The sequence below is a fragment of the Xenopus laevis genome, chromosome 7L (genome assembly GCF_017654675.1).
Source record: "Xenopus laevis strain J_2021 chromosome 7L, Xenopus_laevis_v10.1, whole genome shotgun sequence".
In the NCBI taxonomy this organism is placed as follows: domain Eukaryota; kingdom Metazoa; phylum Chordata; class Amphibia; order Anura; family Pipidae; genus Xenopus; species Xenopus laevis.
In genome coordinates this window covers 44,676,757-44,698,351 of record NC_054383.1, presented here as the reverse complement: position 1 = coordinate 44,698,351, position 21,595 = coordinate 44,676,757, and the positions used below count along the sequence as shown (strand labels likewise).

The 21,595-nt window shown below is 36.5% G+C and overlaps 1 protein-coding gene across 1 annotated transcript in view; it reads left to right on the top strand.

Annotated features, from left to right (window-relative positions):
• The window catches only part of cdh23.L (cadherin-related 23 L homeolog), a 588,894-nt gene that overhangs the window by 57,471 nt on the left and 509,828 nt on the right, over window positions 1-21,595 (top strand). Inside the window, exons 2-3 of the mRNA XM_041568893.1 lie at window positions 228-299; window positions 14,783-14,863. Coding sequence (XP_041424827.1) covers window positions 233-299; window positions 14,783-14,863 — 148 coding nt within the window. The 5' untranslated portion in view covers window positions 228-232. The remainder of the gene's footprint in view (window positions 1-227; window positions 300-14,782; window positions 14,864-21,595) is intronic.

Sequence of the window (21,595 nt, the reverse complement as noted above, 5' to 3'; positions counted from 1 at the left end):
AATAAATACAGGATTTAACAATATTAAAACCTAAGCAAGCTGTAAAAGTTGTAATGGTATACAGAATTTGCACCCTGTATGTATTTCATCTTTCGCTCTTGCATCATTCATTGATTTTTTGGATGTAATCTTTGTGTTGTATACATAAATGTATTGTACAGAATATTATATATATTCTAAATACGTTATTAATAATAATAATAATCTGTACTTTCATTACTTTATAGGAACTATGAAGCACAACAAGATTTCCAGATATCTCCTTTTTACCTTTGTGGTCCTACAGTCCTTTTCTTTGGGTAAGCAGCATACACTTCTGTAAATTTGTCTTACAAAAATTAAGATGCGAGTAAATACAAAGTCACAAAAGGTATAAAAAATGGTTTTCATTAAAAAGTATATGAAACAGAATTTTATTTTATCAGTAATTTGAGAGAGCAACTTAAGTACCTTATCTTTAGATGTAGCCCCTCAACTGGAAAAGTTATTTTGAAGATGAATGGAGACAAAAATGATTGCTGATTGTAACTCCTACTTATTTCAGTTAATGAGCAATAAGGATCCAATTTACTTAATTGTGGACTTCCTATTTTCCATGAATTGTATTTTCTTTCTAAAAATTCAGGTTATTTTTATTTTGATAAAATCCTAAAAATTTGAAATGTATTAAGTGAAAAAGAACACAAAACTTCTCCAGGTAAAAGCAGTTGAGGTCCCATAGAAGTCAATGGGAGCTGTACTAATCCTATTGGACATTTTTAACCATTCATACTTTTAGAGGTTTTTGGATATTTTTTCACTAATAATTGCCCATGCCCAACAAACTGAAATTTTTTCATTTTTTTTCCATTCATACTTTTTTTATTTGGATCTTTTAATAACTTTCATGGCATTTGTGCTTTTAGAGAAATAGAGTTTAATTGTGGTTTCATACATATTGTTTGTTATTTTAGTCATTGTTTTTTCTGTCATTTGGTTTTTCTACTCGTATGTAATTATGTACAAAACATTTCTCAGAGAGTTGGTACAGCCAGAGTTCATAGAAAAGTTTCAATATTTTTATTGTAAAGTCAACATTTTACATTGTAAGGATATTCTTTACTAATTAAACGTTAGAGTTTTGGGGTGTGAGCTATCTTTATAGAAAGAACAGGTGCACTTCCAAATACTACATATGAATTAGATACATGTACAGCTTCTCATTTAAAACATTTATTTGTGCATTTTATTCACAGAAAAATGTCATATTGATACATTTCAAAAACACACCACAGTGCAGTGTCTCCCCCCCGGTCTGCATACCTTGTGTTAGCCACTCCCTCCTGATGCGTTTACGCTATTGGGTGCTTCCGTACCAGTCACGCCTCCTCTGATGAAGCGCCCAATAGCGTGAAACGTGTAAGGAGGGAGTGGCTAACACAAGGTAGGCAGACCGGGGGAGACACTGCACTGTGGTGTGTTTTTGAAATGTATCAATATGAAATTTTGCTGTGAATAAAATGCACAAATAAATGTTTTAAGTGAGAAGCTGTGCATGTTTCTAATGCATATTCATTCCAAATGCAGTTCAATGCAGGATAGAAATCAGAGCCTTAATAACATAAAATTAAACAACTGAAGCTTTGATAAGACTTCTGTGTGCTTCCAGTGTCCGGGATATTTTATACTATTTGGGCTGGCATAGGCATGTGTAACATTAAAGGAATTGTTCAGTATGAAAATAAAAACTGGCAAAATAAAAAATGTTTCTAATATAGTTTGTTAACCAAAAATGTAAACTACTGTATAAAGTCTTAAGTGACTGGATGTCTAAGATAATAGCCAGAACACTACATACTGCTTTGCAATTTCCTTGGTTTCCAGTGATTGGTAACTAGGCAGCAACCAATCAGTGGCTTGAGGGGGGTGGCACATGGGTCATAACTGTTGTTTTTGAATCTGACTTGCATGATATGGATCAATTGCAAACTCACTGAACAGTTATATCCCATGTGGCCCCCCTACAAGTCGCTGACTAACTCAAAGTTAGAGAGCTGAAAAGCAGGAAGTTTGGTTCTGGCTATTACATTAGACATCCAGTCACTCCAGCCTGTATAGATTACATTTTTGGCTAACTAACTATATTAGAAAAAATGTTATTTAGTACATCCTATCTATTTCCTAGTTTTTGTTTTTACACTGAACCGTTCCTTTAAAGGGAAAAATTTTTTTTCAAAATGAATCAGTTAATAGTGCTGCTCCAGCAGAATTCTGCACTGACATCCATTTCTCAGAGCAAACAGATTCTGTTATATTCAATTTTGAAATCTGACATGGGGGCTAGACATATTGTCAATTTCCCAGCTGCCCCAAGTCATTTGACTTGTGCTCTGATAAACTTCAATCACTCTTTACTGCTGTACTGCCCCCCCCCCCAGCAGCCAAACAAAAGAACAATGGGAAGGTAACCAGATAACAGCTCCCTAACACAAGATAGCAGCTGCCTGGTAGATCTAAGAACAACACTCAATAGTGAAAACCCATGTCCCACTGAGACACATTCAGTTACATTGAGAAGGAAAAACAGCAGCCTGCCAGAAAGCATTTCTCTCCTAAAGTGCAGGCACAAGTCACATGACCATTAATATAACATATTAACTGATGCGTTTTGAAAAAAACATGTTTTCCAATGACAGGATCCCTTTAAGAATGCATGCACTATGAATATGACACTATCACACAAATCGAACTCCACCAACTTTGTATGCAAAACAGAAGTTTTCGGGAAAATGTATGCACTCTATTATGCAGAAGCCCATTATTAACAATGTTCCAGAATATCATAATACCATACTCGATAGAGGCCTAGTAAGCAAATAATTCTTATTTTCTTAAAAATTTCAGAAAGTTTCAGAAATTTGTTTTCTGAAACAGTATCTTGTACTGGATGGTAACTAAGCTGCATAAACCCAGTTATCTGAAGGTATGGTAATCTAAATGACAGAAAGCCCACTTATCTGGACACCTCCAGGTCCAACACATTTCAGATTTTAAATCCCATACCTGTATAAGGTAGTACTTTAAAAGAATGGTAGAATAAATCAACAAATAAAGACAGAGAGATAGATAGATGATGATGATTGATAGATAGATAGATAGATAGATAGATAGATAGATAGATAGATAGATAGATAGATAGATAGATAGATAGATAGATAGATAGATAGATAGATAGATAGATAGATGATAGATATGAATCCATAACAACAAACCATTATGATAGTTTTAAAGTCATGTGTGTGCATTTATACAGTATATACATTCCTTCCTCCCTCCAGTTTTAGATTTTATCTTCTTAGACTTCATGTAAGCTCCAACTATTTCATCTCCAGAATATATTTGCTTCCTGACCTGTTTTGCAGGGAAAGAAACAGCTTCATTTCTGCAGTGTATATTTTAGCTACTATTATCCCTGTGGTTTTCTCCCTCATTAGCTGCTGTTCCATTTGAATGTTGCATTTCTTGGTGTCTATAAACCTGTCAAGAAAAACTCTTCAGAGTATTTTTCACAACACGCTTTTTATTATTTAGAGTTATTGGTGGTTGTGAGAGGAGCATGGCACCATTGATCTATGTCCTATGTCACAATTATTGCATCTTCCACTCAGTTCTTGTGATGGATGTGTGCCATACTAGACCCATGCATGTCTGTGCAGTTTGGGGTTTGTCTGAATTCTTGGCAGACATTACAGGCGCATATGCTATATATACTATTATGCTATTGTCAAAGCTGACAATATGTTTTCAAAGTAACACCTTTTTATTTGTAATTATTTTTGTCACATCAATTGATATCACTTTTTTACCTCATTGCTTTTCTACACATTACTTAAACTGAGATCAGAAAAATCAGTCAGATTAACCGAATTTTTCACAGTTTTGAGATGTCACAGTCTGTAAGAGTGACATTTTTTTATTCTTATCATTTGAGTAATAATCTTCTCACAAACACCTCTCATGTTAGAATATAATTAACATTCATTTTATTTAAAGTTCTGCAACAGAAGGAAACTGTCAAAAAAATTAAATGTGCACCCAGTTCCACTCAACGTTAGATTCCAGTAAAGCTCACATGCTTAGAGATTAGAGATTAATTATCTCCTCTCTCAGTAAAATCATGTGCATTCAGTGCACTGTACATAGAAAGTGAACACATGCATATGAAAAAACGTCAGGTAGATTCTGCACACATAGCCTCACACTAGGGTAGAGTAGATTTTATAGGTATATATTTATATAGTTCTTGATATTGATTATAGTATATTATATCAGAAAAAAAGGATAGAGTGAATGTCCTTGGTGGGGGTCTCGTAGACCTCCAATGCCTTAAAGGGGGTTGTTCACTAGTTTTCAGTTAATTCACCAGAAATAATAAAGTCTTCTTCAATTACTTGCGATTATTTGTTTGTGACTGTTTTTCAAATATTGTTGTTTAAAGTTTTATTTTTCACTTTCATCTGTCTTTTTGAAGCAGCTCTGGGAGGGGGGTCAACAACTCTGTAAACTGTTTTAAATGAATTTAATTGATACATGTCTGGCCCTGCTGAGCAGAATCCCTGAGTTTTATTAAAGGTAGCTGTCAGAATTGATACAATAGTTGTAAATATTACACAGAGGCTGCTGAGAAATGTATCAACCAATGTAGCAAATTGTAACAGTTTATAATCTGCACCTGAATTACTGAGTTGCCAGACTGAAACACCATAGACAGGAACATTAAAGGGCAAGTAACACTAAAAAATTTTAAGTAAAAATCCATTCCTCCCCCCTCCAATAATACTTCTATCCTGGACAAAGTTAACTCTCTTTAATATCTAATACATAAATAAAGCAATGAAATCTCACTTCCGGTTTTTTGTAAAACGGCTATGTGGTGACCTGCACTTACGTGCGCGCTCCAATGTCCTGCTAACCGGCTTCTTTCTAAAACCGGAAGTTACTGGTGATGCTGATGTTCAGCCGGTGACTTTTTATTAGCTTGTCTCATTCGCTGTCGAGCTTGGTAGCTGCTCACTCCCCCTCCCCTCTTCTTTCCCAGCCACCTTGTTCCCCACACAGAGCAGGCTCCGCCACAGCACCACATATCGACTCACTGCCGGAAGTTGCTGGGTCAGCTGCTGTTCAGCCTCTGTGCTCTCTCTCTGCACACACACCACGTAGCGGGCAAAGTTCATCACAGACTGTTCTGTGGCGCCATTCTGTGCACCGAGCAGAGGCTGAACAGCAGCTGCCCCGGTAACTTCCGTCAGTGAGTCACTGTGTGATATGTAGTACTGTGGCGGAGCCCGTTCTGCTCTGTGTGAGTCTTTGTGGAGAACAAGGTGGCTGAGAAAGGAGAGGGAAGGAGGGGGTTTGAGCAGCTACCAAGCTTGATAGAGAATGAGACAAGCTAATAAAAAGTCACCGGCTGAACAGCCGCAACACCAGTAACTTCCGGTTTTAGAAAGAAGCCGGCTAGCAGGACATTGGAGCGCGCACGTAAGTGCAGGTCGCCACATCGCCGTTTTAAAACAAACCGGAAATTAGATTTTGTTGCTCTATTTATGTATTAAATATTAAAGAGAGTTAACTTTGTCCAGGATAGGGGTAATATTGGAAGGGGGAGGAATGGATTTTTTACTTAAAATTCAAGTGTTACTTGTCCTTTAAACATAACTTTTTTTTTTTTGCCCTTCCCCATCTGCAATTTCACATTTTTGTCTCCTTTTACTATTTGCATATGTAGATGCATTGGAATTACATGTATTCTGAATTCATTTGGAGTACAGCAACGAATGAAACAATATTATGTTCATACACACTCGTATTACAAAGAACTAGGGATGCAATGAATCCAGGATTCGGTTCGGGATTTGGCCGAATCCTTCTGCCCTTCCGAATCCAAATCCTAATTTGCATATGAAAATTAGGGACAGGGAGGGAAATCGCATGACTTTTTGTCACAAAACAAGGAAGTAATAAATGTTTTCCCCTTTGGATTTGGTTCGGTATTCGGCCGAATCTTTCGCTAAGGTTTTGGGGGTTCGGCCGAACTTGGGCATGTGAATTATGAGTATATTGAAACTTGGATAAAATCAGTTCCAGGACAAGGCATTGGCAAGAATGTTTTCAGCACTTTATTATTATGTTGTATATAATCATGATTATCTCTTATGGTTACAGAATGTAAAAATATTTTATATTTTTGGTTTTTAGTGTGATTCAGTCCTGTGTGTGTGTGTATGTATGCATGTATGTATGTATGTGTATATATATATATATATATATATATATATATATATATATATATATATATATATATATATATATATATATATATATATATATAGTTCCTGTGGGGCCGCACTCCGCTAAACTGTTTCAAAGTCGGGTGCAAGGTAAAAAAGATTACATACTGTAGAAAAGACCAGCAACACCGATATATTTTGTGCAAAAATTCAAGTGTATTGAAAATGCATGTACAGCCAACGTGACGTTGAGAAAGGTCCCTGAGAGGACCGAAACGTCACGTTGGCTGTACATGCATTTTCAATACACTTGAATTTTTGCACAAAATATATCGGTGTTGCTGGTCTTTTCTACAGTATATATATATATATATATGTATATATACCAAAATGAATATTAACATCTACATTTGTGTATCACTCACTGACTCATTTTAACTTGGCCTGTAAATCACATTTCTTCTGTCATGTAAACTGCAAAAATTTACATATAAAATAAACAACTTTTAGTATGTCATAGTGTTGTACTTAAGAGGAGTTGCCAAGCTTTAATGTAGATGATTCTGGCAGGTGTTACCAATGAACATTTAAAAATTATAAAATTATAAAAATTAAAATGATAAATCCACACAATCATGCCTCCAAAAATATAAACATGCAATTAAACAGACGACAAATAGGCTTGGTGCACTTTAGTAAACAACACTTTCTGCCACTTTGTCATGGGGTAAAATTAGTTAAACTAGTGCCCATAGGTAGGGATGGGCGAACTTTTTCGCATTGTTTCATCATGAAAATGACGCCCATAGACTTGTTTGGCGGCGTGCGTCAAAAAAAAAAAAAAAAAAGACGCGCTTCAAAAAAAATTTTTGACGCCCATAGACTTTAATTGCCGTCAGCGACATTTCGCTGGTGGTGAATTTTTGGCTAAGCGAAACGGGTCAAATTCGCCCAACCCTACCCATAGGACCACATGTGACTGGAGTTATCAACAGTCATAATACTTGCTATTATTCCTGACATCTGAAACATAGCAGAATGATTACCACATGCAGAAAAATATCCACTGATAGATATTACAGATAGATATTTCCACTAACATACTGGTCTTTATTTAACCCACCTTTCAACTACTGTAGTTATGATAATATAGATGGTCTGTGCATTACCCTACAGACAAGTTGTCTCCCAGAGTATTCCCAGCAAACTCAAATGAAAAGCTTCCAGTTCTAAACATTAGCGCAATATCATGGGTGTTGGATACATACCAATGGTAGCAAAACCCACATAATTACTTACAAATTTAATAATAATCTGTACTACATCCTATGCCAGAAAATGTGATTACATCATTTACTTACTATTCTAAATTTATATTCCTCCTACCTACTGTATTCCTAGGACAATATTATAATCAGGGATGAGGGAACTTTTTTGGCTGGCACCGTTTTTTGTGGCACAATTCATGTTTTTGGCAACTGCAAAAATGTTTATGAATCCCTGCAAGATTTTTGCTATGCATTTTGTTTCACTGAAAAATCAAAAACATTTTTTGCAGGCAAAAGCCCAATGGAATTATCACAATTTTGGCATGCTTTAAGTCTTACCCAAAAAAAACTTGGTTTTGTTCTGGAAAAAAAATCATCATTATTGTAATCACCATGCTTTCTATTTTATTATGGTGTCACTGTTGCATAATTTCTTTAAAAAGTTGAGCTGCCATGTGCTCAGTCTCTTTCCATTTCTACTCCAGTTGGAAGTGCATGGGCTGAGCAAGATGAAACTGCCCAAAGGATGGTGAGGCCCTTGAAGGGCTTGGGTACAGGGCTTCAAGAATTGGGAGTTCGACTATGGAGAGACTGTGAAAAGAATGGCTTTACTATGCTCGCACTTTGGATAGTACTTTCCCTGCTGATTTGAAGGAACCTTTTCGTGCTTGGCTTGGACAGCTTGGGAGCCTGGTTTAAGGATTAGAGATGCTGTGGATGCCTGTACCAGCTTTGTATGATCCTCCTGAGGGAGGGAATTGAAAGGCTCCAGTGTGTCCCCTGTGTGAGGACAAGTGTTGCTCATGTGCCTGCTACATGGTAACTACCTCTGTCCAACAGGAATAGTATTGGCCTTGAACTTCATAGGCAGGTGTGTCCAATCATGATAAAAGGTATTTAAGGTGGCCAATTGCAAGTTGTGCTTTTGTTCCATGCTGTCTGAAGAGTGACAACATGGGATCCTCAAAGCAACTCTGAAAACAAAGATTGTTCAGTATCATGGTTTAGGGGAATGCTACAAAAAGCTATCTCAGAGGTTTATACTGTCACTTTCAACTGTAAGGAATATAATCAGGAAATGGAAGACCACAGGCACAGTTGCTGTAAATCCCAGGTCTGGCAGGCCAAGAAAAATAAAGGAGCGGCATATGCAGAGGATTGTGAGAATGGTTACAGACAACCCAAAGATCACCTAAGACCTGCAAGAACATTTTGCTGCAGATGGTGTATCTGTACATCATTCTACAACTCAGCCCAATTTGCACAAAGAACATCTGTATCGCAGGATGATGAGAAAGAAGCCCTTTCTGCACTCACACAAACACATACAGAGTCACTTATTGTATGCAAAAGCTCATTTAGACAAGTCATTTTGGAACAAAGTGCTTTGGACTGATGAGACAAAAATTTAGTTATTTGATCATAACAAAAAACACTTTGCACGGTGGAAGAAGAGCACCTTATTCCAAGAAAAACATCTGCTACCTACTGTCAAATTTGATGGAGGTTCCATCATGCTGTCAGGCTGTGTGGCTAGTTCAGGTACTGGGGCCCTTGTTAAAGGGATACTGTCATGGGGAAAAAAAACTTTTTTCAAAATGAACCAGTTAATGGTGCTGCTCCAGCAGAATTCTGCACTGAAATTGATTTCTCAAAAGAGCAAACAGATTTTTTTTTATATTTAATCTTGAAATCTGACATGGGGCTAGACATTTTGTCAATTTCCCAGCTGCCCCTGGTCATGTGACTTGTGCATGCACTTGCTTTCTGGCAGGCTGCTGGTTTTCCATCTCAATGTAACTGAATGTGTCTCAGTGGGACATGGGTTTTTACTATTGAGTGCTGTTCTTAGATCTGCCAGGCAGTTGTTATCTTGTGTTAGGGAGCTGCTATCTGGTTACCTTCCCATTGTTCTTTTGTTTGGCTGCTGGGGGAAAAAGGGAGGGGGTGATATCACTCCAACTTGCAGTACAGCAGTAAAGAGTGATTGAAGTTTATCAGAGCACAAGTCACATGACTTGGGGCAGCTGGGAAATTGACAATATGTCTAGCCCCATGTCAGATTTCAAAAATGAATACAAAAAAATCTGTTTGCTCTTTTGAGAAAGGGATTTCAGTGCAGAATTCTGCTGGAGCAGCACTATTAACTGATTAATTTTGGGAAAAAAATATTTCCCATGACAGTATCCCTTTAAAGTTGCCTAGTATAACTCTACCTCTACTATGTTCCCTCTCTCTGTCGGAGTTCCTCAAGGCTCTGTTCTAGGCCCTCTGCTATTATCGCTCTATACTACTTCTCTAGGAAAACCTATTCAGTCATTTGGATTTCAATATCACATTTATGCTGATGACACCCAACTCTACTTGTCTACTTCTGACCTCTCTCCGTATGTCCTTTCCCAAGTTACAGACTGCCTCTCTGCTGTTTACTCCTGGATGTAATAGCACCACCTGAAACTGAATCTTTTATAAACCGATCTGATTATATTTCCTCCAAGATCTTCCCCTGTCTCTCAGATCTCACTCATTAATAACACCAAATTTCATTCGACCACACAGGCATGCTGCCTAGGAGTTATCCTAGACTCGCATCTGTCTTTTTCACCACACATCCAAACACTTGCAAAATCTTGTTGTATTCAGCAACATTGCCAGAATACGACCATATCTTAGTTCAGAATCAACCAAAACACTTATTGAGTCTCTTATCAACTCCTGCCTTGATTACTGCAACCTACTCCTCGTAGGTATTCCAAGTCACCTTTCACAAGTCCAATCTGTTCTAAATGCTGCTGGTAGACTCATTTATCTATCTCACCGCTCAACATCAGCTGCTCCCATATGCGCATCACTTCACTGGCTCCCAGTCTCCTCTAGAATCAAATTCAAACTACTCACATTTACTTTCAAGGCCCTTAACAATGAAGCCTGTCCCTATATTTCATTTATCTCCAAATAGACTCCTTAATGCAACTTCACTCTGCTTCTGACCTTTGAGTCACTTCTCCTCTCATCACTTCTGCCCATTCTCGTCTACAAGACTTCTCTCGGGCCTCTGCTTTTCTCTGGAATTCTCTGCCTCGAGCTGTCAGACTTTCTCTCCTTCTTTCCAAACTTTCAAACGCTCCTTAAAGACCTACCTGTTTAAAGAAGCTTATTCAATGTACCTTAATTAATCAAACATTGCTGTATCATAAATCACAAAATTTTAAGGGAGGCTCAACTAAGTATTGATGTAATATCTATGTTGGGGTGCACTAATTTAAGCACCTGTCTAATTTTGTTATGATGCATATTGTATATTTTCTGTTAATCCAAAAAACTTTATGTAACTTCTGAAATACTACTGTTTCCATAAGGCATGCTATATATTAAAAGGAAGTTGCTACTTTGAAATCTCAGCCAATGATAAACAAAACTCAGAAGAATTAAGAGGGGTTCTCAGACTTTTTCATATGACTTTAGTTTTATGGATTCCTAGCATCCTGAAAAACTTCTAGTAGTACACTACTGATTTTTCCAAGAACTGGACCAGAATTAAGAACACTTTCGATTGCAAGGCCAAATTGCTACTAATAGAACTTTATCCAAGGAACCAATGTTTTTTTTTTTCAGGATGCATTCCAAAGCATCTATAATCATAAAATACTTATTCTACATCAATGATAATAACTAGGTATGCACCGAATCTTCTATTTTGGATTTGGCCAAACACTTGAATCCTATGCGAAAGATTTGGCCGAATACCGAACCAAATCCAAATCCTAATTTGCATATGCAAATTAGGGGTGGGAAGGGGAACACATTTTTTACTTCCTTGTTTTGTGAAAAAAAGTCACGCAATTTCCCTCCAATCCCTATTTTGCATATGCAAATTTGGATTCAGATTCGGTCCTTGGACATCCTAATAGGGATGGGTGAATTTGACCCGTTTCATTTTGCCAAAAATTTGCCACCGGCAAGATGTCGCTGACGCCCATTAAAGTCCCCATTTTGTTGCACGGTGAAATTTTTTTGACACACGTCTTCTTTTTTTGTCGCACAACGCCATACAAGTCTATGGGCGTCATTTGTGCAGCGAAACAAGTCGAAAAAATTCACCCATCCCTACATCCTAACTATGAACAACAGGGTTCAAAAAGTTGATTGAGAGATGCTCTAGGGCTGCAAGATTCAAAGGAAGGTCAAACAAGTCACAGGGGATTGAGGGGAATGGTGATTGAGGGAGCAGAACTTAAAAACACCAATGTTTGTTGTTTGGGTCCTCAAGGACAATCACATCCATTGACCATTTATTTATCCCCCTTTGATCATTGCATGGGGTCCAAGGATTGGCAGGGGTCAGGCAGAGCAGTATTAAAATAAGCCCCTCTACTTCCCAACCCAGAAATACTGCACAATGTCAAACCTACAACAGACAAAGATTCTAAGTTCTATGGCAATTAAAGGGTTAAACATTTTAACATTACTTGTTTTCAATAAGATATAGAAGGTCTCCAAGCTCTGTGTATAATGTTAAAAAACAACAAGTTTTTTTTTTCGTTGTTTGGCACCTGAATGCAGCAACGTTTCAGATGTAAGAAGCAGTGTTGAGCGCAAATGAAATATCACATAACAAAGTGAAATAACTGTTTAGATGTTGTTTTTTCAAGTGAAAAAGCTGCAGTTCTGTCTAGCATTCAGTAGGGTCTGATTTGAAAAAATGTATTTTTGCACTGAAAAATTAAATCTGTGTTTAAAGGAATCATTTTAGAAGACATCTGCTGTCTCTACTTCAAGCTTAGCTATTGGCCACTGTGCTTGTCAATTAACCTCATAAGGTGACTGATTTCCAAATTTTAAAGGAAGACTAAACCCTAAAAATTAATACGGCTAATAATACCATATTTTATATATTGAACTTATCGCACCAGCCTAAAGTTTCAGCTTCTCAATAGCAGCAATGATCCAAACTTGTCACAGGGGATCACCATCTTGGAAAGTTTCTGCGACACTCAACACCACATGCTCAGTGGGCTCTGAGCAGCTGTTGAAAAGCTAAGCTTATCATTATAAAGCAGAAAATGAGGTTGGCCTTTAATATAAGCTGATGCTACATGGTTGATTATTAAATTATGATGCTAGTTGCACTAGTTTCTGTACTGCCATTTTACAATCATCTGTTTTAATTACTAATCAGCCTTATATTTTGACTGTTATATTCTATATGTACAGTATATTGTGAGTGGGTCCCTAAGATCAGTAATGCAGAGCACAGAGCATGTGCAGTGAATCTGCAGGAAAGAAGATGGGGAGCTACTGGGGGGAGGTACAGATTTTACTACAAAAGGGTTGTGATTGCAGGTACAGAAGCCCATAATATAATGTAAAACATTTCTAGCCTTCTTCTTCATTTAAGCTTCAGTTCTCCTTTAAGTGGTTGCATTAAATCCAGTTACACTGGATTTATATTTTTTCTAGTTAATTTTGGTAGTATGTGAGCAGGAAAAAAAAAGGAAAATAGGCAATTAGAAGGAGTTTCGATTGTGTTCATGTACAGTAACAGTATCCGCATTTAATCCTTAATAAGCGAAAGACACTCAAGTGTGCAAAAATTACTAGGTATTAATCATGTGTTAAAATAATAATTGTATTCTTCTGCGGCCAAGCTCCCACCATTACACTGGTAATGGTTTATGTTTAAGGAAGCGTGGTTTGTCCTTTTCAGTTCTTTTTTGAGAAATGTTCTGTTATGAATCAGCAGAGCAAAAGCAGAACTGAAAACTCAGTCTGTAGCTAAATAGTTTAAGGGTGAAATGTAATGAAATGTAAATTGACAAAAAAATGCACAACAATATAAAAAGCAATACTTTTTTTGCATTGCACATTTTTTTCTACCAACTTTTATTCCATTCCCCCATAAGAATCCAGCAGAGAAGCTTTGAAATGTCTTTATTGTGCTAAGACAGATATTACCTCCCTTTTAATTTCTCTTTTTAAAAAAAACAAATCAGGCAGATTCTGTTACTTGGCAATTAAGTCAATGAACAGATCACATGGGGGGGTCTATTCAGTTCTGTGACAAACCACATTGGTCATCAGTATCATCATTTTTCACCAGCCCAATCAATATCTGATAAAATAAATATATATTAAATTGACATGCTATTGTCTTAGCTTCATATAAATGAATACCTGCTTTTGTGTGGGCACTTGAGTATAGAAATTGTTGGAAAATATTAGAGAAAGGGTACAGGAAACCTAAGAAAGAATACAGTTTCATTTCAGGAAGACAATGGGGACTTGTTCTGTAAAGTAATTCATGGGGTAGTATTTAAGAATTAACAAATTTAAACAGAACTAAATAGGCATTTAACCAACAGAATAGATGGGGTAACTAGTTGGTGAAAATTTTGTTTTTGTTTAATTGTGTGTTTTTTTTAATCTCTTCAAAGTACAAGTATGGGACCTATTATCCAGAATGATCAGGACCTGTGGCTTTCTGGATACTGGATCTTTCTGTAATTTGAATCTTCATACCTTAAATCTAATAGAAAATCATGGTACTGTTATTATGACAGAGAAAAAGGAAATCATTTTTAAAAATTTTAATTATTTGGATAAAATTGAGTCTATGGGAGACGGCCTTTCCGTAATTCTGAACTTTCTGGATAACAGATCCCGTACCTTTACAGGTACGGGATCCATTATCTGGAAACTTGTTATACACAAATTATGAGAAGGCCATCTCCCATAGACTTAAATCTATACAAATAATTCAAATTTTTAATAATAATTTTCCTTTTTCTCTGTAATAATAAAACAGTACCTTGTACTTGATCCAGATTCCAAACTAAGATATAATGAATCCTTACTAGAGGCAAAACAGTCCTATTGGGTGTAATCAATATTTAAATAATTTTTTTTAGCAGACGTAAGGTATGGAGATACAAATTACGGATAGATCCCTTATCCAAAAAAACCCAGGTTCTGAACATTCTGGAGAACAGGTCCCATACCTGTACAGAATGCAGAGATTATATAGATATTTTAATTGAAGTTCAGCTCTACTCCCCTACGCTTGCATTTGTATGGAGTCATATAGATGATCAGATCTGCACTTAAACAATAAAACTTGTTTGTGTTGAGTTTTTGCTTTGTTTTCAATGAGCTGTGACTGAATTGCATTACACTGTATGATATTACTATGCAGTTTTAAACAACCATTGCATATGTTATTCATGCTAACATACACTCTTATTTCAATAGGTTTGGGCTACAACAGACTGCCATACTTTTTAAACTACTTCTTCGACACATTCTTGCTGATTAGTGAAGATACGCCTGTGGGTGAGTGAATCTTTTTATCATGCAAACTCTACAACTGGATTTTAGAAATTTGTTTTTGCCAAATATACTTAACATTATAGAAAGACAAAAGTAGAATTCTTTAATTATTTGATATATATCCAAGCTCTATTGTATATCTGAACCAGTTTTCAGAATCATGCTTTATTCATCTACTTTGCCCTAATGCTGGTATTGACATGTTTTTTTTATTATTAATGGGTTCTATTTTTAATAATTGAGCTGGATTTTAATGGATTTCCAAGTGTTCACAATGGTGTATTTTTAATTATGGTCTTTACCTGGTTCAAACAAATGTGTACAAAAGTGTCTCTTTAAACAACTTGACCTAATTTGATATATTCTGCTTTAATTAATAGTTAAACCATTTACTTATAACAGTTTTAATCTTAAAGGAAATCTAAACCCTTTACACAGTGTAGGTCTCTATAAAAATATATTACATAAAACTGCTCATATGTAAAACCCTGCTTCATGTAAATAAACCATTTTCATAATAATATACTTTTTAGTAGTATGGGTCATTGGGTAATCCTAAATAGAAAATTGCCATTTTAAAAAATAAGGACAGCTCCCTGGGATTGCACACGAACATACCAAACAACCTATACATTTTAGGTCACATAAGCCAATTAACAGACATAGTTCTTTCTTTTGCTTCCACACTTCCAGTTACAGTTAGAGTTGCAGTATTTCTGGTCAGGTGATCTCTGAGGCAGCACACAGACCATCACAAATGGTGGCTCAAGGCAAGAGATGTAATAGGGCAAGATTTATTTAAATATATATTCCAGTTTGGTTAGATTCTTTAATATGCCACTTAATATGATATAAACTCTGTTGTTCAAATATGAATTTTGGGGGTATGGGTTTCCTTTACTATTTCTTTTTTATCTTATCTTTTATCTTATCTTTCACACAGCCTGACTGCTTTTTAACCCAGACTTCTGCCTGTTAATCTCTGATGGTCATTAGGGTCGAGAAACAAATTTACTGCAAAGGAAAATTGTAAAATAGAATCTGTAATTCTTACTATTTACAGACTTGACATAGTCAAGTCAATATTCCAATATTGCGTTTCCCCATGAGCAGGCATATCAACTACAACAACCAGTAAGCTTTTGCTAACTAGTTTATGTCAGGTGTTGGTACCTATTGCCTATTCCTCTCATGTAAACAAACAGAGATTTTCCAAGGAATGCTTTTTTCCATCAATCTCTATATATTTAAATGGACAAGGGAAAGATAATAACTCCCAGCAGGGAATATGATACAAGATTTTGCATAGCAACATTTGAAGTATATACCACCTGAGATGATGGAAAATATTGCTTCATGCCTGAGGACTGATGTGGTGCCTATCAATTGATTCATAAATGTGTATAGCCTTGGGTTTGTACTTACACTCTATCATACCTTGATTCTAATGATATTGGTATTGGAAGCTATTGTTTGGTTACAGAAAGTTAATGTCACCATAAGAAATAACAACTAATTTGCATTTAGTCAGCTTTTTACTTTTTGGGGATTCTATTTTTCTTTCTGGTTTTCATAGGGGGGGGGGGAGTTGAAATTTTATTTTGTGGCTATGGTCAGTTATTCCAGGAACTAAAATGTAGAGTAATTTAGAGATTTTATTGGAATATTCTGTTTTGCTTGTATTTTTATATGAGCACTCTGCTGAGAGTAAGCTGAGGTTCAGCCATAAAAAAACTGCATATCTGTATAATAAGAAAGTTTAAATAATTACAAATACCCTTCTTTTTTTACGTGGGTTCATTCAGCTGGGTGTATGTAAAAAAAAAGGTGCATAAACACTATCTATGCTGCTAAAACTAACCAACATGGACATACCTAATTCCAAAGATTGAAATGATACGCTAATTAACCCCCTTAGGCTCACAGTGTAATGCAAGCCTTCCTTCACTTTATTTCATTGTAAAGTGCTGGATTCTGGGACTTCTTATTTCCAGAGAATCCGTGGAAGACTGAGGAAGTTCAATTCCCATGATCCATCACTTCACAGTTGAAAAGTGTGAGGGAGTACTTGCATTACACTGTGAACCTAACTGGTTACAAACTGGTCCAAGTAAAGGCAGACAGACTATTATGGTTTTCTTTTTATCTGTGGAATCAGTTGAAAAAAATGCATTTATATTTATATCTGGAAGTTTAGATAGCGTTTATGCGTTGTTTTCCCGTTACACAATTACTTTACCTTTAAAAGTACAAGAAAATAAAAAATTAAGCCTTAGAATTCCATTATCTAAAACATTAAAAAGTATACTCACATATGTTATGCATATATATGTATATATTCCCCCAGGAACAGTACTTTAGAAAGAGGTAGAGTGATAGATTACAGCAGTCTGAGAATAATTAGGATTGCAAATATGGGTTTATTTCATTTTAATCAGTATAACAGAGCAACCCAAATCACCACGAGGAGTAATTGTAACTTACTGAAATATGATGGATAGTGTATAAACTAAGTGCAACCCTCTGAAATGCCTGAAATGCCATTTACTCTTCATTTTTTATTCAGGAGAAAAGAAACAAAACAATAAATAATACTAGCAGTGTTTGCCTTCACTGTATTTCCTCTACACGTTTAAAGAAAAATACACATATGTAGTAAATTTTGGTAGTCAATAAAATTGATACAGGCCCACTGACCAATCAGCAGTTAACATGGGTTACTGTCCTACAATGGTGACGCTAATGAAAGTATACATTTGTTTGGTTGCTGGGGGCACCCCATAAAAGTTTTTTTTTAAAAAACATTGGTGCCAGGGCCCCCCCTTACAAGTTAAAAAGAAAATGGGCCCCCAGAGAATATGTTTTTTTATAAAAAAAAAACATTGACGCCAGCCGCCAGGGCCCCCCTTACAAGTTAAAAAAAATTGGTGCCCCAGAGAATATTTAAAAAAAAAAAAACATTGGTGGCAGGGGTGTGGCAGAGGACTATAGACTATTAAAATAATACATTGGTGGCCGGGGTTTAAAAAAATAAAAAAACACACATTGGTGTAGAACTGAACTTCTCGCTTCAGGACTTCAACTTCTGCTCCTTTTGTGACCTTGGGTCTTTTCGCTGGTTCAGTACTTTAATTTCGGCTCCTTTTGTGACTTCGGGTCTTTTCGCTGCTTCAGGATTTCAACTTCGGTTAGGGTCTTTTCGCTGCTTCGGAACTTCGGCTGTTTGGCACTTTGGCTTTTCAGGACTTCAGGAGAGGCGGCATGGTTTTGGCGCTGTCAAGGGGGCCCGGGCCCAGTACACTTGTACCCCCTGTGCCCCCCTGATGCAGGTCAGGACCAGGAGTCTTAAATAAAATATAAAGGACCAATATAAAATACGAGAAAAACAAATCTCCTAATTCTGTTACAGATTTCTCCATAGACCACAATAAAGTTTTCATGTGATAAACTGAATGGAATCTGGCCCTAAGGTTGAAAACCTCTGGTCTATTAAATATATTTTGGGATAGATTTTACTGCAGATCAAAACTTGGGGTGAAATTATATAAAACTGGTGTGTTTATTAAATAAAAAGGGCATTTATTAAGTGCAGTTGTGCAACTTTTCCCACTGTGATCAATCAGTATCATTCATTAAAGGTACTTGTGTCTAAAGGCACTCCTTTTCCATTTGGATTTTGGCACTTAGTGCCTCATCAGTATGTTTGGATGAATCACATGCTCCAACTGGAGCAGGGGAACCCTGGAGCTACTATCACCTATTCCTAATATCTTGCCAATCTGTCCCGTTTTGCTTCGCTGAATAATTTGGCAAAACAATTAGCGAAACTGCAATAATTCTACAAATTTTTGATGCGAGCGTCAATTTTTATATACGGGTCTATTTTGTTCAAATGTTTTAAAGTCAATGGGCGTCTGAATAATTTTGACGCGCAACAACTTTTATATGCGTGACAATTTAAAAAAAACTATTGTCACAAATTCTCTCAAAAAATTGGAAAACTTGTTCACAGATAAAAATAATTATTACTTTTTACTACCACTTGTACTCCCCAACCATCTGTCCAGAATTTGAGTCAAGTATTGTTGACAATACTTCATAATAACTTATGTATAAAGTTTTAGGAAACTACTTCAAAGCTTTTAATTATTCTCACTTTTTTTTGCGGTTGTGCATGGAAGTTATTTGACATAAAAGGGTTTCTTTTGTGATCAGCAGAAAATTGGAGAAGTTTTCTGTTAATGTCTTCTCCATATCAGAATCAAAAGTTGTTGCACAAATTTCATCTTACACTAAACTGCCTCATAAAGTACAATATTAAAGTGAACAAAAATGCAATGCTTTATTTTTAATTTACAGTTCAATTTTGTCACAAGTACAGCTGATTTATAGATGCTGTAGAAGGGGTATAAAAACGATGTGGGTTATGATCCTAAAAAATAGCTGTATGGTTTTTAAATGCTATAAAGATTTTAGAGGCACACAAAAAATAAAACTTCTCAGACTGAGGAATTGTGTCGTTACGCTGAGAGAGACTCTTGTCTTAAGCACACAGCAAAAGGTGATTCCATTTACTTCCCTTGCTACAAAGCTAAAGCTGATCTGGACAAGATTTATTTACCTATTTATTAGCAGGCAAAGCTTTCTCAAAAACATCAATACTTTGAAAGAAAAGGTGTCAACAGTGAAAATGTACCATATTGCCAATTTCATCTGCAGATTGTATTATAATTGCAGTGATTTGCTGTTCTATTTCTACAGAAGCTACAAATCAAATAGCTTTCCAAGAACTGTATTTTGTTAACTAACCATTACAGTGCATTGTAGTTTTATTGGAGTCTAGAATTTGATTTTTATAGGGGTTTGAAATATCCATTTATTTTAGGATGCAATTAATATTTCTATACTAACAGAGGACTTGTAAAGAGATGCTATAATTAATAACAAGAAAACAAAAAACTTTTTTGTGAACAAGGAAACATCTGCATAATAAGTAATGCAGTGCTGTAAAATTGCAGTCATTTCTTCTGCAATCCGAGTGAAGTTCCATGAACAATGTAAGTTACAAGTAATTTTATTAAAAAATCAATCCCTTGTTTTTCCAACCCAGCTCTCAGCTGCTGGGAAGAACACTAGTTACATTCAGATTCTCTATCTCACCAGGACCCTGATATATATGTGTGATGGAAGATAGAAGTATTGCAGAACTATATATCTCCACTGCACAAACAAGATTTCTGGACATCACTAATAGGGATGTAGCGAACGTCGGAAAAAAAGTTCGCGAACATATTCGCGAACTTGCGCAAAAATGCGAGCGGTTCGCGAACGGTTCGCGAACCCCATAGACTTCAATGGGAAGGCGAACTTTAACATCTAGAAAAGACATTTCTGGCCAGAAAAATGATTTTAAAGTTGTTTAAAGGGTGCAACGACCTGGACAGTGGCATGCCAGAGGGGGATCAAGGGCAAAAATGTATCTGAAAAATCTGCCTGTGTGTGCTTGGAAGAGATAGTGTAGGGGGAGAGCTGTTAGTGATTTCAGGGACAGATGATAGTAAGTTTGCTGGCTAGTAATCTGCTTGATACTGCTCTGTATTGGAGGGACAGAAGTCTGCAGGGATTTGAGGGACATTTTAGCTTAGGTAGCTTTGCTGGCTAGTAATCTACTGTCAACTGCCATACGTTGACCTTGTAGGCATTGTTTGCCCAGTTTTTTTGGACGCAGCCACTGAAGCACAGTTGCCAGAAAAAATATGCCATATAAATGCTGAAAATAGTCATTTTTCGCCATTACGTAAAATATATTATGGCTGCTTGAAAAAAGTGACTCCGGTGTTTTTTCTGGAGACGGTAATATTATGGATATTTAGACAGAATGGGAACAAGGTCACACAGCTCGATGGCGGGTTGAAGAAAACAGTGTGCAAATAATGCCTACAAGGCCAACGTATACACTACTACAGCGGTGGATACGGATTACGTAAAATATATTATGGCTGCTTGAAAAAAGTGACTCCGGTGTTTTTTCTGGAGACGGTAATATTATGGATATTTAGACAGAATGTGAACAAGGTCACACAGCTCGATGGCGGGTTGAAGAAAACAGTGTGCAAATAATGCCTACAGGGCAAATAATGCCTAAAAGGTCAACTTATACACTACTACAGCGGTAGTAAAATAAAAAAAAGTAAAATAAAAAAAAAATGAATATTAAAAAAAAAAAATTAAAGTTGGTGCTGCTGAACTACTAGGAGCAGCAGATTAGCACACCAGTCCCACTCCCCAACACTGCTAGACTAATAGCACTGGGCTCTTATAGTAGTAGTAGTAGTAGTAGTAGTAAAACAACAAAAAAATAAATAAAAGCAGTCCTTACAAGGACTACTGTTATTGCAGCAGTCAGCAGATGAGATCAGAAGCAGGACAGCTGCCCACTGCAGCTACATACAGAGCACTGCAGTAGAAGGTAGATTACTAGCCAGCAAAGCTACCTAAGCTTAAATGTCCCTCAAACCCCTGCAGACTTCTGTCCCTCCAATAACAGAGCAGTATCAAAACGATTACTAGCCAGCAAACTTTCAACTGTCCCTGAAATCACTAACAGGCAGCAGCTCTCTCCCTACACTATCTCTTCAGCACACACAGGCAGAGTGAAAAAACGCTGCAGGGCTTCGGTTTTTATAGGGAAGGGGAGTGGTCCAGGGGAGAGCTTCCTGATTGACTGCCATGTAC